Raw genomic sequence first — 13,737 nt, forward strand, 5'->3', positions numbered from 1 at the left:
GCAGTAGACAATTTTATCTTCCAGGTCACTTATCCGTTCTTCTGCCTCAGTTATTCTGCTATTGATCCCTTCTAGAGTATTTTTAATTTCATTTATTGTGTTGTTCATCGTTGTTTGTTTCATCTTTAGTTCTTCTAGGTCCTTGTTAAATGTTTCTTGCATTTTGTCTATTCTATTTCCAAGATTTTGGATCATCTTTACTATCATTATTCTGAATTCTTTTTCAAGTAGACTGCCTATTTCCTCTTCATTTGTTAGGTCTGGTGGGTGTTACCTTGCTCCTTCATCTGCTGTGTGTTTTTCTGTCTTTTCATTTTGCCTATCTTACTGTGTTTGGGGTCTCCTTTTCGTAGGCTGCAGGTTCGTAGTTCCCATTGTTTTTGGTGTCTGTCCCCAGTGGCTAAGGTTGGTTCAGTGGGTTGTGTAGGTTTCCTGGTGGAGGGGACTAGTGCTTGTGTTCTGGTGGATGAGGCTGGATCTTGTCTTTCTGGTGGGCAGGTCCACGTCTGATGGTGTGTTGTGGAGTGTCTGTGGCCTTATTATGATTTTAGGCAGCCTCTCTGCTAATGGATGAAGCTGTGTCTCTCTTGCTAGTTGTTTGGCATAGGTTGTCCAGCACTGTAGCTTACTGGTCGTTGAGTGAAGCTGGGTGTTGTTGTTGAGATGGAGATCTCTGGGAGATTTTCGCCGTTTGATATTACGTGGAGCTGGGAGGTCTCTGGTGGACCAGTGTCCTGAAGCTGGCTCTCCAACCTCAGTGGCAAGCCCTGACGCCTGGCTGGAGCACCAAGAGACTGTCCTCCACATGGCTCAGAATAAAAGGGAGAAAAAATAGAAAGAAAGAGCATAAAATAAAATAAAGTTATTAAAATAAAAAAAATTATTAAGAAGAAAATTTTAAAAAGTAAAAACAAACAAAAAATGGACGGACAGAACCCTAGGACAAATGGTGACAGCAAAGCTATACAGACAAAATCTCACACTGAAGCATACACATACACGCTCACAAAAAGAGGAAAAGGGGAAAAAATCATCTAACTTGCTCCCAAAGTCCACCTCAGTTTGGGATGATTCTTTGTCTATTCAGGTATTCCACAGATGCAGCGTACATCAAGTTGATTGTGGAGATTTAATCCGCTGCTCCTGAGGCTGCTGGGAGAGATTTCCCTTTCTCTGCTTTGTTCGCACAGCTCCCGGGGTTCAACTTTGGATTTGGCCCCGCCTCTGCGTGTAGGTCGCCTGAGGGCGTCTGTTCTTTGCTCACACAAGACAGGGTTAAAGGAACTGCTGATTCGGGGGCTCTGGCTCACTCAGGCCAGGGGGAGGGAAGGGTACGGATGAGGGGCGAGCCTGCAGCGGCAGAGGCCAGCGGGATGTTGCACCAGCCTGAGGCGCCGTGCGTTCTCACGGGGAAGTTGTTTCTGGATCACAGGACCCTGGCAGTGGTGGGCTGTGCAGGCTCCCAGGAGGGGCGGTGGGGATAGTGACCTGTGCTCGCACACATGCTTCTTGGTGGTGGCAGCAGCAGCCTTAGCATCTCATGTCTGTCTCTGGGGTCCGCGCCGATAGCTGCGGGTCGCGCCGTCTCTGGAGCTCCTTTAAGCAGCGCTCTTAATCCCCTCTCCTCGCGCACCAGGAAACAAAGAGGCAAGAAAAAGTCTCTTGCCTTTTCGGCAGGTCCAGACGTTTTCCCGGACTCCCTTCCTTCTAGCCGTGGCGCACTAGCCCCCTTCAGGCTGTGTTCACGCCGCCAACCCCAGTCCTCTCCCGGCGCTCCGACCGAAGCCCGAGCCTCAGCTCCCAGCCCCCTCCTGCCCCGGCGGGTGAGCAGACAAGCCTCTTGGGCTGGTGAGTGCTGGTCGGCACCAATCCTCTGTGCGGGAATCTCTCCGCTTTGCCCTCCGCACCCAGGTGGCTGCGCTCTCCTCCGCGGTGCCGAAGCGTCCCCGCTCCGCCACCCGCAGTCTCCGCCCTCAAAGGGGCTTCCTAGTTTGTGGAAACCTTTCCTCCTTCACAGCTCCCTCGCACTGGTGCAGGGCCTGTCCCTATTCTTTTGTCTCTGTTTATTCTTTTTTCTTTTGCCCTGCCCAGGTACGTGGGGAGTTTCTTGCCTTTTGGGAGGTCTGAGGTCTTCTGTCAGCGTTCAGTAGGTGTTCTATAGGAGTTGTTCCACATGTAGATGTATTTCTGATGTATCTGTGGGGAGGAAGGTGATCTCCGTGTCCTACTCTTCTGCCATCTTCTCCTGAATCCCCCTCATACCTTTTTTAACCCTAAACACAGCCTACTTTTCTTACACAGAAATGTTTTTCTTATTATTTTTGGTAGTTCCAATTGCATTTATTAATTAGAATTTTTAATTTGTAGAAACCTTAATTTCTAGTAAAAACCAAGAAGTAAGCAGTTGTGAATTGTATATTATACCAGCATTCTTGGATTGGCAAATTTATGAATACATTTTATAATTTCTAAAAGCATATGTTTCTTTGTATTGTAACCTTTCAATGTGGTACATAATATTTCCTAATAGACCCAAATATCTTTAGTTTCTCTGTAATCAGAAACCACAAGTGGATAAATCCATGTTCAATAATTAATGTTTCTGTGTCTTATCTTATTTGGAAATTATCTAGATATTCCATAAATTTCTATCATTTAATTTAACTTAGCAAAACTCTAAGGGTATAAGTTACCAAAGGGAGTTGGGAAACTATTTAAGTATATATCATAAAACATAATTATTATTGAAAAGTTCACTTAAAAATTTTTAGCCCACTTACATTTATTTAATTCACTTGTTCCCAACAGTCATATCTAGATCACTCATGAAAATTTCCTAAGACATCAAAGTGGCCAGCCATCATTTTGAGTTATTTTTCTTGTTTACAAATTTTGCAACAGAGATAACATGAGCTTACTTGACTAGTAAACCCAGGTAGAATAAAAGTTGCATGTCTGCATTATATTTAATGCGATAACTCTGAAGACATGTCTATTTTAACGAACTTAAACTAGCATTTATTTAGCAAGGGATATCCCACATCACATGAACTTGAAAAACATTTGAGTTAGTTTCTATGTTTCTGAGTTTTAGGAATGCTTAATTCACAAGAGCTTAAGTTTAAGCCAGTTAAATAGAGCTCATTTACAAAATGATTTTGGCAATACCATACAGAGGTAGAAAAATATCACATATACATAACATAGATTTATAGACATATGTAAACACACAGACAGACACAGAGACTTTATAGCTTTTGTTCTAAAACTTTAGCCATGAATCAGGTACAATAAAATAACACTCACTAGTTTATAAATAACAGTTGAATTCAAATTATATCTCTGTAGGACAGAACAAGTTAAGCTTACTCTCTTAAATGGCTAAAGTCTTTTACTAATGTTTGTGCAGGAGACTTTTAAGATTTGTGTTTGTCCTTGACAAGTAATCTTATGAACGCTGTGGACTAGATTTAGGCCAGTGAGTTTATAGTAGTTTGTATTTTTAAAAGCCTCCCCCCTTCTTTTTTTATCTTGTGTCTCAGGCAATTGTGAGCAGTGTTCTATTTACCTCTTGAGCTGTTTGCTTTATAAATACATGATAAGGTTTACATCTTCAAGGGACAGGGAAAGAATGTAGGAATTTGGGAGTGTATGTATTATCAGAAGTCTAAGGTAATTACTATTTAATTTTTTCCTTCTTTTTCTTAAGTCAGGACAGTTGTACTTCCAATGTCTTGAGTTTTTAATTATATCTGCAAATACCTGAAGGCAAATGGGAAAGGGTCTGAGTGGACTTTGAGCTGCTCTCAGAGCTATGCTTTTGTTTTTCTGAAGATTCAAGTTGCAAATCAAGTATTGTTGATTATAGTTCCTTTTTTTCTCCTGCAATCTGTCTTCAAAGAATTGGGTAGCTGCTTCCATCATAATGCTTAGAGGTTGACTAGTTCACCCAGGCACACTATTTTGAATTTGCCTTTTTAAAGTTAGGAGAAAATTTCATATTAAGGAAGAAATTAAAAGATTTCTGTATTCTGGAGTTTCAGGGCTTAATGCAGTATGCCTTTGAAAAGTCTGTACAAAGCATTTTATAAAGGCCTTTGGATGTTCTCCTTTTTCTGAGTGTACAATTTAACCTTAGACCAATTCACCTTGGGCGGGAAAGCCTCTACCTTTGCATATCATATATAATATTTAATATATCATATAATGTAATATTTGCTAAACATCAGCCTCCACCTGGTCCATTTCCTGACCATTTTATAGGAGGGCCTGGGAGAAATTCTGGTCATCTGTTTCCTCTGGGAGAAGGGCTGTAAATGGCCAATACTCTTTTAAATACATCTTTAAATTTGGTAGGATCTTCTGAAAGTGGAGGTAAAGGGCTTTGTCATTTAAAAGGTCTGTTGCTTTCCAGGGGATATGAATTCTTTGTGGTGTTGGGTGGAGGGGTCCAGGATACATCTACAAAGGACATTGTATAGAAAGACCTGAAGCTGGCAGAGCCTGATTATGAGCCCTGGAAAGTAGGAGGAGTTGTAAGGAATAGCAAAGAAGGCCTTACTCTCCATCCTGGATACGTCTGTTAAATTTACTTCCCGGCTTTCGGCATTTGCATGAGTAACCTGTATACTTGAGGCCTAGAGATCAGAGTGCTCTCTATAAATCTTTTAGGGAATGGGAAGTTAAAACAGGCAGCTGGGTGTTTAAGGGGAAGGTGGAGGAGTTTGAGGAGCTAAGGGAATTTACTGAGGAGATGGGGCCAGATTTTTTAAAGGGGGAATTTATGTTGGATGTGGTCTTTAATTTTTTTTTCTAAGTCAAATGTCTGTTCTTTCATCTTGTTAAGAGGGTCCCTAAGGCTAGACATTATATTCCTTTGTGTTCTCTCTTTTTTTTTTTTTTTTGCGGTACGCAGGCCTCTCACTGTTGTAGCCTCTCCCATTGCGGAGCACAGGCTCCGGACACGCAGGCTCAGCGGCCATGGCTCATGGGCCTACCCGCTCCGCGGCATGTGGGATCTTCCCGGACCGGGGCACGAACCCGTGTCCCCTGCATTTGCAGGCGGACTCTCAACCACTACGCCACCAGGGAAGCCCTTGTGTTCCTTTTTAATTTGGTCTTTCCATAGGTACCAGTAAGACAGTCGTTTAGAATGAGAGTGCTCTTAAAAACTCTCTTTCTTTCAAATATTGCCAGTTCAAAGGATCCTTTGGCCATTGATGAGTAGGAACTTACATTAATCTCAATAAAGACTCAAACCAGTAAGTCTTTTTACAGTTTAACCATGGATGCAAGAGGCATCACAAAGGACAGTACAAAAGACATAGTCCTCAGAAGATCCAGAGACTTCATTCCATATTTAACCTAAGAAAGCAAAGTTGTCATAGGTAGTAAGAACGGTATAGTGCAAACAGTGTCTCTGGTCTCTCACAAGAGCATGAGGCCACTCTAGTCACAGACCTACTAATCTATGACACCAGGCAGGCATTAATAGAATGAGACTTTTCCAGCACTAGCAAGACAACGAAGGCTGAGATGACAAAGGCCCCTTATGACAAACTTCCCTGAAAGCTGGCACAGTTGGACAAAGAGAACATTGCTTGTGACTTCATGTCTTGGAATCCAGTCTATTCAACTGGCCACCAAGTGCAAGCTATTACTTGCATTCTCCGGCTAGCAGAAACCAGAGAATATTCTTACTGCTCATAGAGTTATGCTTTCAGGACATAGAACAAGATGAAAGGAAAACTTCACCCAGTTTTTACATTAGAGGACCCAGAGCAAAGTTTGTCTAACTAGCTCCCAGTCTCTTGAGAACCGTGAACTCACCAGCGTGTGAAACCAGATCAGACAACAGGCTTCTAGAACCTATGCCTGTGTTCTGCCCTATGGTTCTTCTCCTTATGAGAAATGACACAAAAGGCAGAGAAAAAGGAAAACAATGCCCATCTCTGGGAGAAAAGGAATAAATAGATAACAAGAGTACTCACAACGTATCTTTACAAGTCGCCATACCCAAGGAACTAATTCATAAAAATATTTTCTCCTAATAATCTGAATTTAGAAAAAGAAAAGGATTCTTACCATTCTCACTTCTATGAGAGCTTGCAGGCAGAGACCTGGGAGACTGATCTGGTACGAATTCTTTCCTTCTGCCAGCACCCACCAGAGCTCCCAGGGTCTCTCAGCTGCCGCAGCCCGAGAGTGAACTGTGTACAGGCACCAAAACTGGAGAGGAGGAAAACTTTCCCCTTCTTCCATTCTCGATTCTTTGGCTTGTCTAATAATTAAATTGACATAAGATTAACAGGAGAGGGCTCCCCTGGTGGCGCAGTGGTTGAGAGTCTGCCTGCCGATTCATGGGGACACGGGTTTGTGCCCCGGTCCGGGAAGATCCCATATGCCGCGGAGCGGCTGGGCCCGTGAGCCACGGCCGCTGAGCCTGCGCGTCCGGAGCCTGTGCTCCACAACGGGAGAGGCCACAACAGTGAGAGGGCCGCGTACCGCAAAAAAAGAAAAAAAAAAAAGATTAACAGGAGAAAAACAAATTTAATTTTGTACATATACATGAGCCCATAAAGAAATGAGACTCAAAGAAGTGACCAAAGCAGGCAGCTTTTATACCTTTTAGACAGGGAAACAATACGTTTGTGAAGAATCAACAAGATGAATGGACCTGGGCTTGGGATAGCAAATTACTGAAGAAGTAACAAGGTTTGTCGATACAGCCTTCTGGGCTCTGAATTTCCTGTCTCTGGCAATAAGGATGCCTTCTACCTTCCTGGTAGAGGGAGGGTGCCTTCACACAGGAGATTTATTTCCTGCTTTCAGGGGGACAAAGAGAGTGAGGGTATTCTTCTTGCACTGGCTATTTTCTCAACTAACTTCAATTCAAAATAACCAGTATGCCATAGTGACATATCTTGGAGTGGCATATTCTTTTCTCCTTCAAAATAATGGAGCATAACATTCACAACTTTAGTTTTGGCAGTGATTTCCCGGCTCTAACACCAAAGACATAGGCAACCAAAGAAAAAAATAGAAAAATTTGACTTCCTGAAAATTAAAAACTTTTATGCATCAAAGTACACTATCAACAGAGTGACAAGGCAATCCATGGAATGGGAGAAAATATTTGCAAACCATATATCTGATTAGAGATTGGTATCCAGAATATATAGAAAATTCCTAAAACTCAACAACAAGAATCCTGATTTTAAAAGGCTTGAATAGACATTTCTCCAAAAAAAGATATCCAAATGGCCAATGAGCACATGAAAAGTCATATCACTACTCATTTGGGAAATGCAAATTGAACTATAATGAGGTACCACCTCACACCCATTAGGATGGCTACTATTTTAAAAAAAGAAAAAAAAAGAATGTGTTCATGAGGATGAAGAGAAACTGGAACCCTTGTGCACTTTTAGTGATAATGTAAAATGGTACAGCTGCTACGGAAAACAGTATTGCTGTCCCTCAAAAAATTAAAAATAGACTTACCCTATATGATCCAACAACTCCATTTCTGGGTATATACTCAAAAGAACTGAAAGCAGAGTCTTGAAGAGATATGTGTACTCCCATATTCACAGCAACATTACTCACAGTAGCTAGAACGTGAAAGCATCCCAAGTGTCCGTCAACAGATGAATTGATAAAATATGGTGTATACATAGAATGTAATATTATTCAGCCTTAAAAAGGAAGGAAATTCTGACACATGCTACAACATGAATGAACCTTGAGGACATTATGCTAAGTGAAACAGGACAGTCATGTAAAGACAAATACTGTATGATTCCACTTCTGTGAGGTACCTAGAGTAATCAAAATCATAGAGACGGAAAGTAGAATGGTGGTTTCCCAGGCTGCGGGAGAAAGGAATGGGTGTTATTGTTTAATGGGTACAGAGTTTCAGATTTGTAAGATGAAAAGAGGTGTGTGTGTGTGTGTGTGTGTGTGTGTGTGTGTGTGTGTGTGTGTGATGCATTGTCCAAATGCTTCAAGCTTAGAAGATAAGCTAACTTTATCTTATTTACCATAGTCACTTTTTAGGAAAATACATACTTCAGTAGGGCTCCAGGACCCAATCCCAGTGTGTGGAGGGGGGCAGTTCCCGTCACACCAATAAACAATCCTCTGACACCAGTTGAGTGTCCTACAATTTAACTTAATTCTTTAATTCTGACACTGCCTACCCAGGGATAGCATCAGGTTCCACAGGTTAAGGGTTGATCTTACAAGACTGCCTTCTCCTCCCCCTACCCACCAACACAATTCAGGCCCCCCATTGCAAGCCCAGGTTGTTACCTGTACTTCTGACTGACTGGCTATAAATCAGAGATTCCCATGACCTCTTCCTTGGTTTTGATTAATTTACTATTACAGAACTCAGAGAAACATTTTACATACTAGGTTACCAGTTTATTATAAAGGAATGTAACTCAGGAACAACCCGATGGGAGAGATGCAAAGGGCAAGGTATGGAGAAAGGGTGCAGAGCTCCCATACCCTCTCTGGGTGGGCCACTCTTCCAGCATCTCCACGCGTTCACCGACCTGGAAGCTCTCCAAACCTTGTCCTTTTGGGTTTTTATGGAGCCTTCTTTACATAGTCGTGATTAATTAAATCATTGGCCACTGGCAACTGATTCAACCTTCAGCCCTTTTTTCCTTTCAGGAGGTTGGGGTTGGGGGTGAGTTCTGAAAGTTTCAACCGTCTAATCACATGGTTGGTTCTCGTGGCAAACAGCTCCCCCATCCTCAGGTTGCCTAAGGGCTTTCCAAAAGTCACCTCATTAACATAACTAAAGACATTTATTGGTCTTACCACAGGAGATTCCAAGGGTTTTAGGAGCTCTGTGCCAAGAATAGGTCAAAGACCAAATATATATTTCTTATAAATCTCAATATCACATACTTCTTTGGAACACTGGTCTAGGACTCTACAGTTCTTTCAGTTTTCAGGAGGGGGATTTCTTCATTGCTTTTACGGGAAAGCAGCCGGATGTGAAAAAGAGGAAAATGCACTAAGTGATTCTGAAAGTGGCCCTAGATTTTGTTGGGTCATATGGTGAAAGAAAAACATACAGGATCTTCCTAAAGCTAGAAGCACAAACCAAAGTCTTTGTCTACTTTTTTTTCTTAAGTCCATTTAGGTTTTATTTGTTCTCTCCCCAGCATTTCTAATCTTACGTCCTGCCCCATCCCTCTTCTTTCCCACCTCAACATCCCACCTTTCCACTTTCCTTCTCTACCTGCACAGAGGTCTCCTTCCATTGTAGGTAGAATAAAGGCCCCCAAAGATGTCCATGTCCCCATACCTGGAACCTGCAGATTGTTATGTTACATGGCAAAGGGAATTAAGGTTGCAAATGGAATTAAGGTTGCTAATCAGTTGACCTAAAGATACAGAGATTAACCTGTATTATCAGAGTGGACCCAGTGTGGTTACAATGGTTCCTAAAAGTGGAAGAAGGAGGCAGAGGAGAGTCAGAGAGAGAGGTGACTACCGAAGAGGTTAGAGTGATGTAGAGTGAGAAGGAGTCAACTCACCTTTGTTGGTTTTGAAGATGGAGAAAAAAGCCAAGAGCCCAGGAATGCCGGCAACCTTTAGAAGCTATGTGAGGAAAGGAGACATTTTCCTTTAGACCTCCAGAAGGAATGAAGCCCTGCCAATATCTTGACTTTAGCCCAGTGGGATCTCTTTCAGACTTCTAACCTCCAGAACTATTAAGATACATTTATATTCTTTAAGCTACTAAATTTGTAGTAAGGTGTTACAGCAGCAATAGAAAACTCATACACTTTCCATCTCAGCCTCCTCAGGACAGCTACAGCTTTTTCCAGGGAACATTAACAGGCATTAGGACATAGACTTTCCTGGATACTCAAATAAAAATAATGGGTTATTTAATCAGTTAATGGCAGACCTGTGAGCCAACAGTAGAGAAACCCTTAATAATAGTGGTGTAAACAAGATAGGTGCTTATTTCTCTTCACATAGATGGCAGCCAGTTCACAGCTGGCATGGTGTCTCTACAGTATCAGTAAGGACCCAGATCCTTCCTGCTCCTCCTGGAGTGTAGCCCAGATGTTCAAGATGGAGCTCTGTGGTCAATATGACTATCTTCTAGGCCAGTAACAGGAAGAAGGGGAGGCAAAGGGCACATCCCTTCCCTTCACGACACTTCTGCTTATGTCTCATTGGCCAAACTTAGTCATATCAGCACACCAAGCTGCAAAGGAGCCTGAGAATGCACCTTTCAGCAAAATGTCCCCAACTAAAATTCAAGGTTCTTGTGGTCTCTGTTAAAAAGAAAAAAAAAATTGTTATCACTAATGAAGAAGAGGAAAAGGGGTATTGGGAGCAAGCAGTGGTCTCTGCCACAGGTTACTATGTTATCTGGTTTAGATTCAAGGGCAGAAGAATAGCTGACCAGACTCTCAGAGGTCCCTCAGGCCCAATGAGGATTTGGAAATTCTGTGATAGTCTGTATTCTAGTGTGATAAGTTCTAGTTTGGAGGAAACATGAACTTTACAGAACAGTGTCCAGAGGCCTGTAGACCAGGGCTCCTTCCACTTTGGATCACTGGAAGAGTTAGGCTACTCTACTGGATAAGTCAATACTCCATCTTGGCCCTGTGAAGTTTTGCAAGGCTGGTGGATGTCCATTTGATTTGGGGGCACATAATTTCCCTGTGGGGCTAAGACGATTAGGTCCCTAACCATGCTGATGAAATCGCAGTTGTTGTTAAAGCCTCCTTTTTTGTTTGTTTGTTTTTGCATGCAGGATCCCTCCCTTGATCTTCAAGCATTTGAAAGTAGAGTTCGGAGATCTTTGTGGCTTCAAAATTCTTTCAGTCTTCCTTCCCATTTTATTGTCTCCAAACCCTTTGAAAATAAATTGAGGGAACAGTGTACTATCCTCCAATTTATACTATAAATGTTGTTGGGCTGGCTTTTGCAGTATTCTTTATAAAATAACACTATCCACGAAGGGACCTCTTTGTTTACAGAGAGTTAAATGTCAAGAAATAAGAACCAAAGAAGATAATTTATAGACTTTTGCTTTTTTGGTAATTAAAATAAAAATTTTCTTGATTTTCATGGATATGTAAAAACCTATGTACTGAACTTATTATGGGTTATTTTTCTTTCTGTAGGTTTTCTATGTGTCCTCTTTCCTTTTTGAGGTAGTAGCCTGATCCTACCTTATCCCTAGATAAAAATATTCCCCAAAGCTACTAGAAGTCACGGTTTTTAATATAATGTCTTCAGAACAAGATATGACTGGTGGTGACTGAAGCAGTGTTTAATGTTTCTCATTTCTTGGGTCGTGCACTCTAGTTAAATTGCAGCTCTCAGACATTCCTTCACTATTGGGTGTCAGTGACCTCAAGGGGCAAATTTACATCGACGGCCCTGAAATAGTATATGGCACCTTGACATGGAGCAAGACCTGATGAGAATGTGGGGGAAATGGGCACTGAAAATAAATAGGATACTTTCTGAGATGAACAACAAGAATAAAGTGAGATGGTGGGTCAAGAAATCATTAGAAGAGAAATGAAATTGGGATAGGACTTGAAGGGATTAGGGGACAAGGATGGGAGTGGGTCTGGTAGAGCCAGAGACAAAGAAACCATCTCACCATCTACATAGGTACAGAACTCCACTCTCTAAACATTTATGTTCCATTCCATATTCATAAAAGTATTAAGTCTGTTGTACTTAATTTAGAATACCACTGGTCTACTCATCGATGCAAGTAACAATTTAGACATAGCAACGCCTACCCCTTGACATTATAGTTTGTTCCTGAAGAATTATGAGTAAAGTAATTGGTTGTGAATCAAGCCATATTTCAAATAGACCGTGTTGGATAAATAACACAAAAAAGCCACAAGTCCTGTTGCAGTGTCTCTGCAGTATAATAGACTGAGGTGCTTACAGTTAACCAGAGAGTCAGCATTTGAGCCCATCAAGAGAACATTGTAAACATAGTGTTTTTAGTCCTTAGGGATTATATAATTTACCATTCCTGCCTCTGCTCACCTTTCATTCCTCATCCTCTGAGGGCACTTAACACAGTATCTAACAATGGCAGTACCCAATAAATAACAACCGTAATTATGCATACTGTCACCCTTACCATTTTGAACTTATTTCATAAATTGACATAAATTTAATAACTAGCTTTCTTAATGTGGCAGCATATCTTATCTGATTTGATGAACTTTCTTCTTGTTTTTCCCCCCCAAAGAAGGATGGAAGGGCAGAGGTAGGGAGTTGGAAAAGCAAACCTCATCTTCTGGCCTGCCTGCCACTCAGACTCAGTGCTGGATTGGGGATGTAGATGGCTGGAGGAGCCTAGCCTGACTATAGCCATTTTGGGGGGGATCCCCCAGCTATGATGAATCTGCACATTTGGCAGCTGGAGAATTCTCTGATGCATTTTTCCTTCTTGTTTTCTTTCCCAGTGTGTCTGAAAAACCCACCCAGCATTCCAATGGCCAGCAACAACACCGCCAGCATAGCTCAAGCCAGGAAACTGGTAGAACAGCTGAAGATGGAAGCCAACATCGATAGGATAAAGGTAAGGATGGCGTAACCCACACAGCCCAGCGAGCCTTGATTGTCAGGAGCGTGACTTGCAGCCATGTGTCATTTGGCTACTTTTCTGTGGAGAGTGATGAAACCAGTGACGGTGGAAGAGAAACTTAATGGTTAGGCAGAAGTTCATTTTTCTAATGTGTCTTTGCCTTTTCTGGATTTCTCCAGAATAAAATGATAGTATAAATTAAAACTGGTTCTCTATGTGGACGTCAAAACAAAACTTCGGCTCATGGCTGAATTCTAGTCAAGGGATTTGGAAAACCCATAAAACATAGAAATCTACCAGTTCATTTCTCTGACCTTGTAAAGACCCCCTTCTCACTTGGGTTTAATTTTTTCTGTCCTTATGTCAGTTCTAATTTTTAGTGTCTATCTTCATGTCTAATCCTTCTATCCACCACTGCCTGTTATTTTTTTTCTTCTTTATACCTTACTGGAGTTTTTTTCTTCAGAACGCAAAAACCACATGTGGTCTCCCTGAGAAGTCAAACAGCATAGAGGTTTCATGGAACTTAATACTCCACTTCTTTCTTTCTCTCACTCCCCAGATCTAACCTGACAGCTTTGCCTTAAGTCGGACCTAACATATTAAGCCAGGACTTTAAACCTTTTGTTGGCAGATTTTCAATGTAAATTAACCCACACAGATAGCTACTGTAGGGTAGTAAAGTAAATTTATGTCAACTATCAAAGCTTCACTTTCCCAGAAGACCTGAGCATTTTATGAAATGGAACTCAGCAACATATCTCATTTTACTAAAATTAGAACATTCTTTCAGATACCTTTTTTAAACTGGAAGATTCGTCCATACCTGACTTAGCAATCTGAACAATCCAGCCATCCTTTGGAATGTGATTCTAAAACGAGGGTCAATAAATTATGGCTCACGAGCCAAGTCCAGCCCAATGACTGTTTTTCTCAATAAAGCTTTATTAGAACACAACCCCACCCATTCGTTTACATACTGTCTGTGGCTACTTTCACACTACAGCAGGGTAGAGTAGTTGCAGCAGAGACCCTGTGGCCCACAAAGCCTAAAATTTTTACTCTCTGGACTTTTAGAGAAAAACTTTGCTGACCGCTGGTGTATAGCCGTGGTTCTCAGCCCACCTGTA

At 41.7% G+C, this 13,737-nt stretch overlaps 1 protein-coding gene across 2 annotated transcripts in view; it reads left to right on the top strand.

The window, feature by feature from the left end:
• The window catches only part of GNG2 (G protein subunit gamma 2), a 139,086-nt gene that overhangs the window by 100,093 nt on the left and 25,256 nt on the right, over positions 1 to 13,737 (top strand). For both annotated transcript variants that reach the window (XM_033416250.2, XM_033416249.2), the window contains one exon: positions 12,486 to 12,601. In XM_033416250.2, the coding sequence (XP_033272141.1) occupies positions 12,515 to 12,601 (87 nt within the window). In that variant the 5' untranslated portion in view covers positions 12,486 to 12,514. The remainder of the gene's footprint in view (positions 1 to 12,485; positions 12,602 to 13,737) is intronic.

This window comes from Orcinus orca, chromosome 2, assembly GCF_937001465.1.
Source record: "Orcinus orca chromosome 2, mOrcOrc1.1, whole genome shotgun sequence".
Taxonomy (NCBI): Eukaryota; Metazoa; Chordata; class Mammalia; order Artiodactyla; family Delphinidae; genus Orcinus; species Orcinus orca.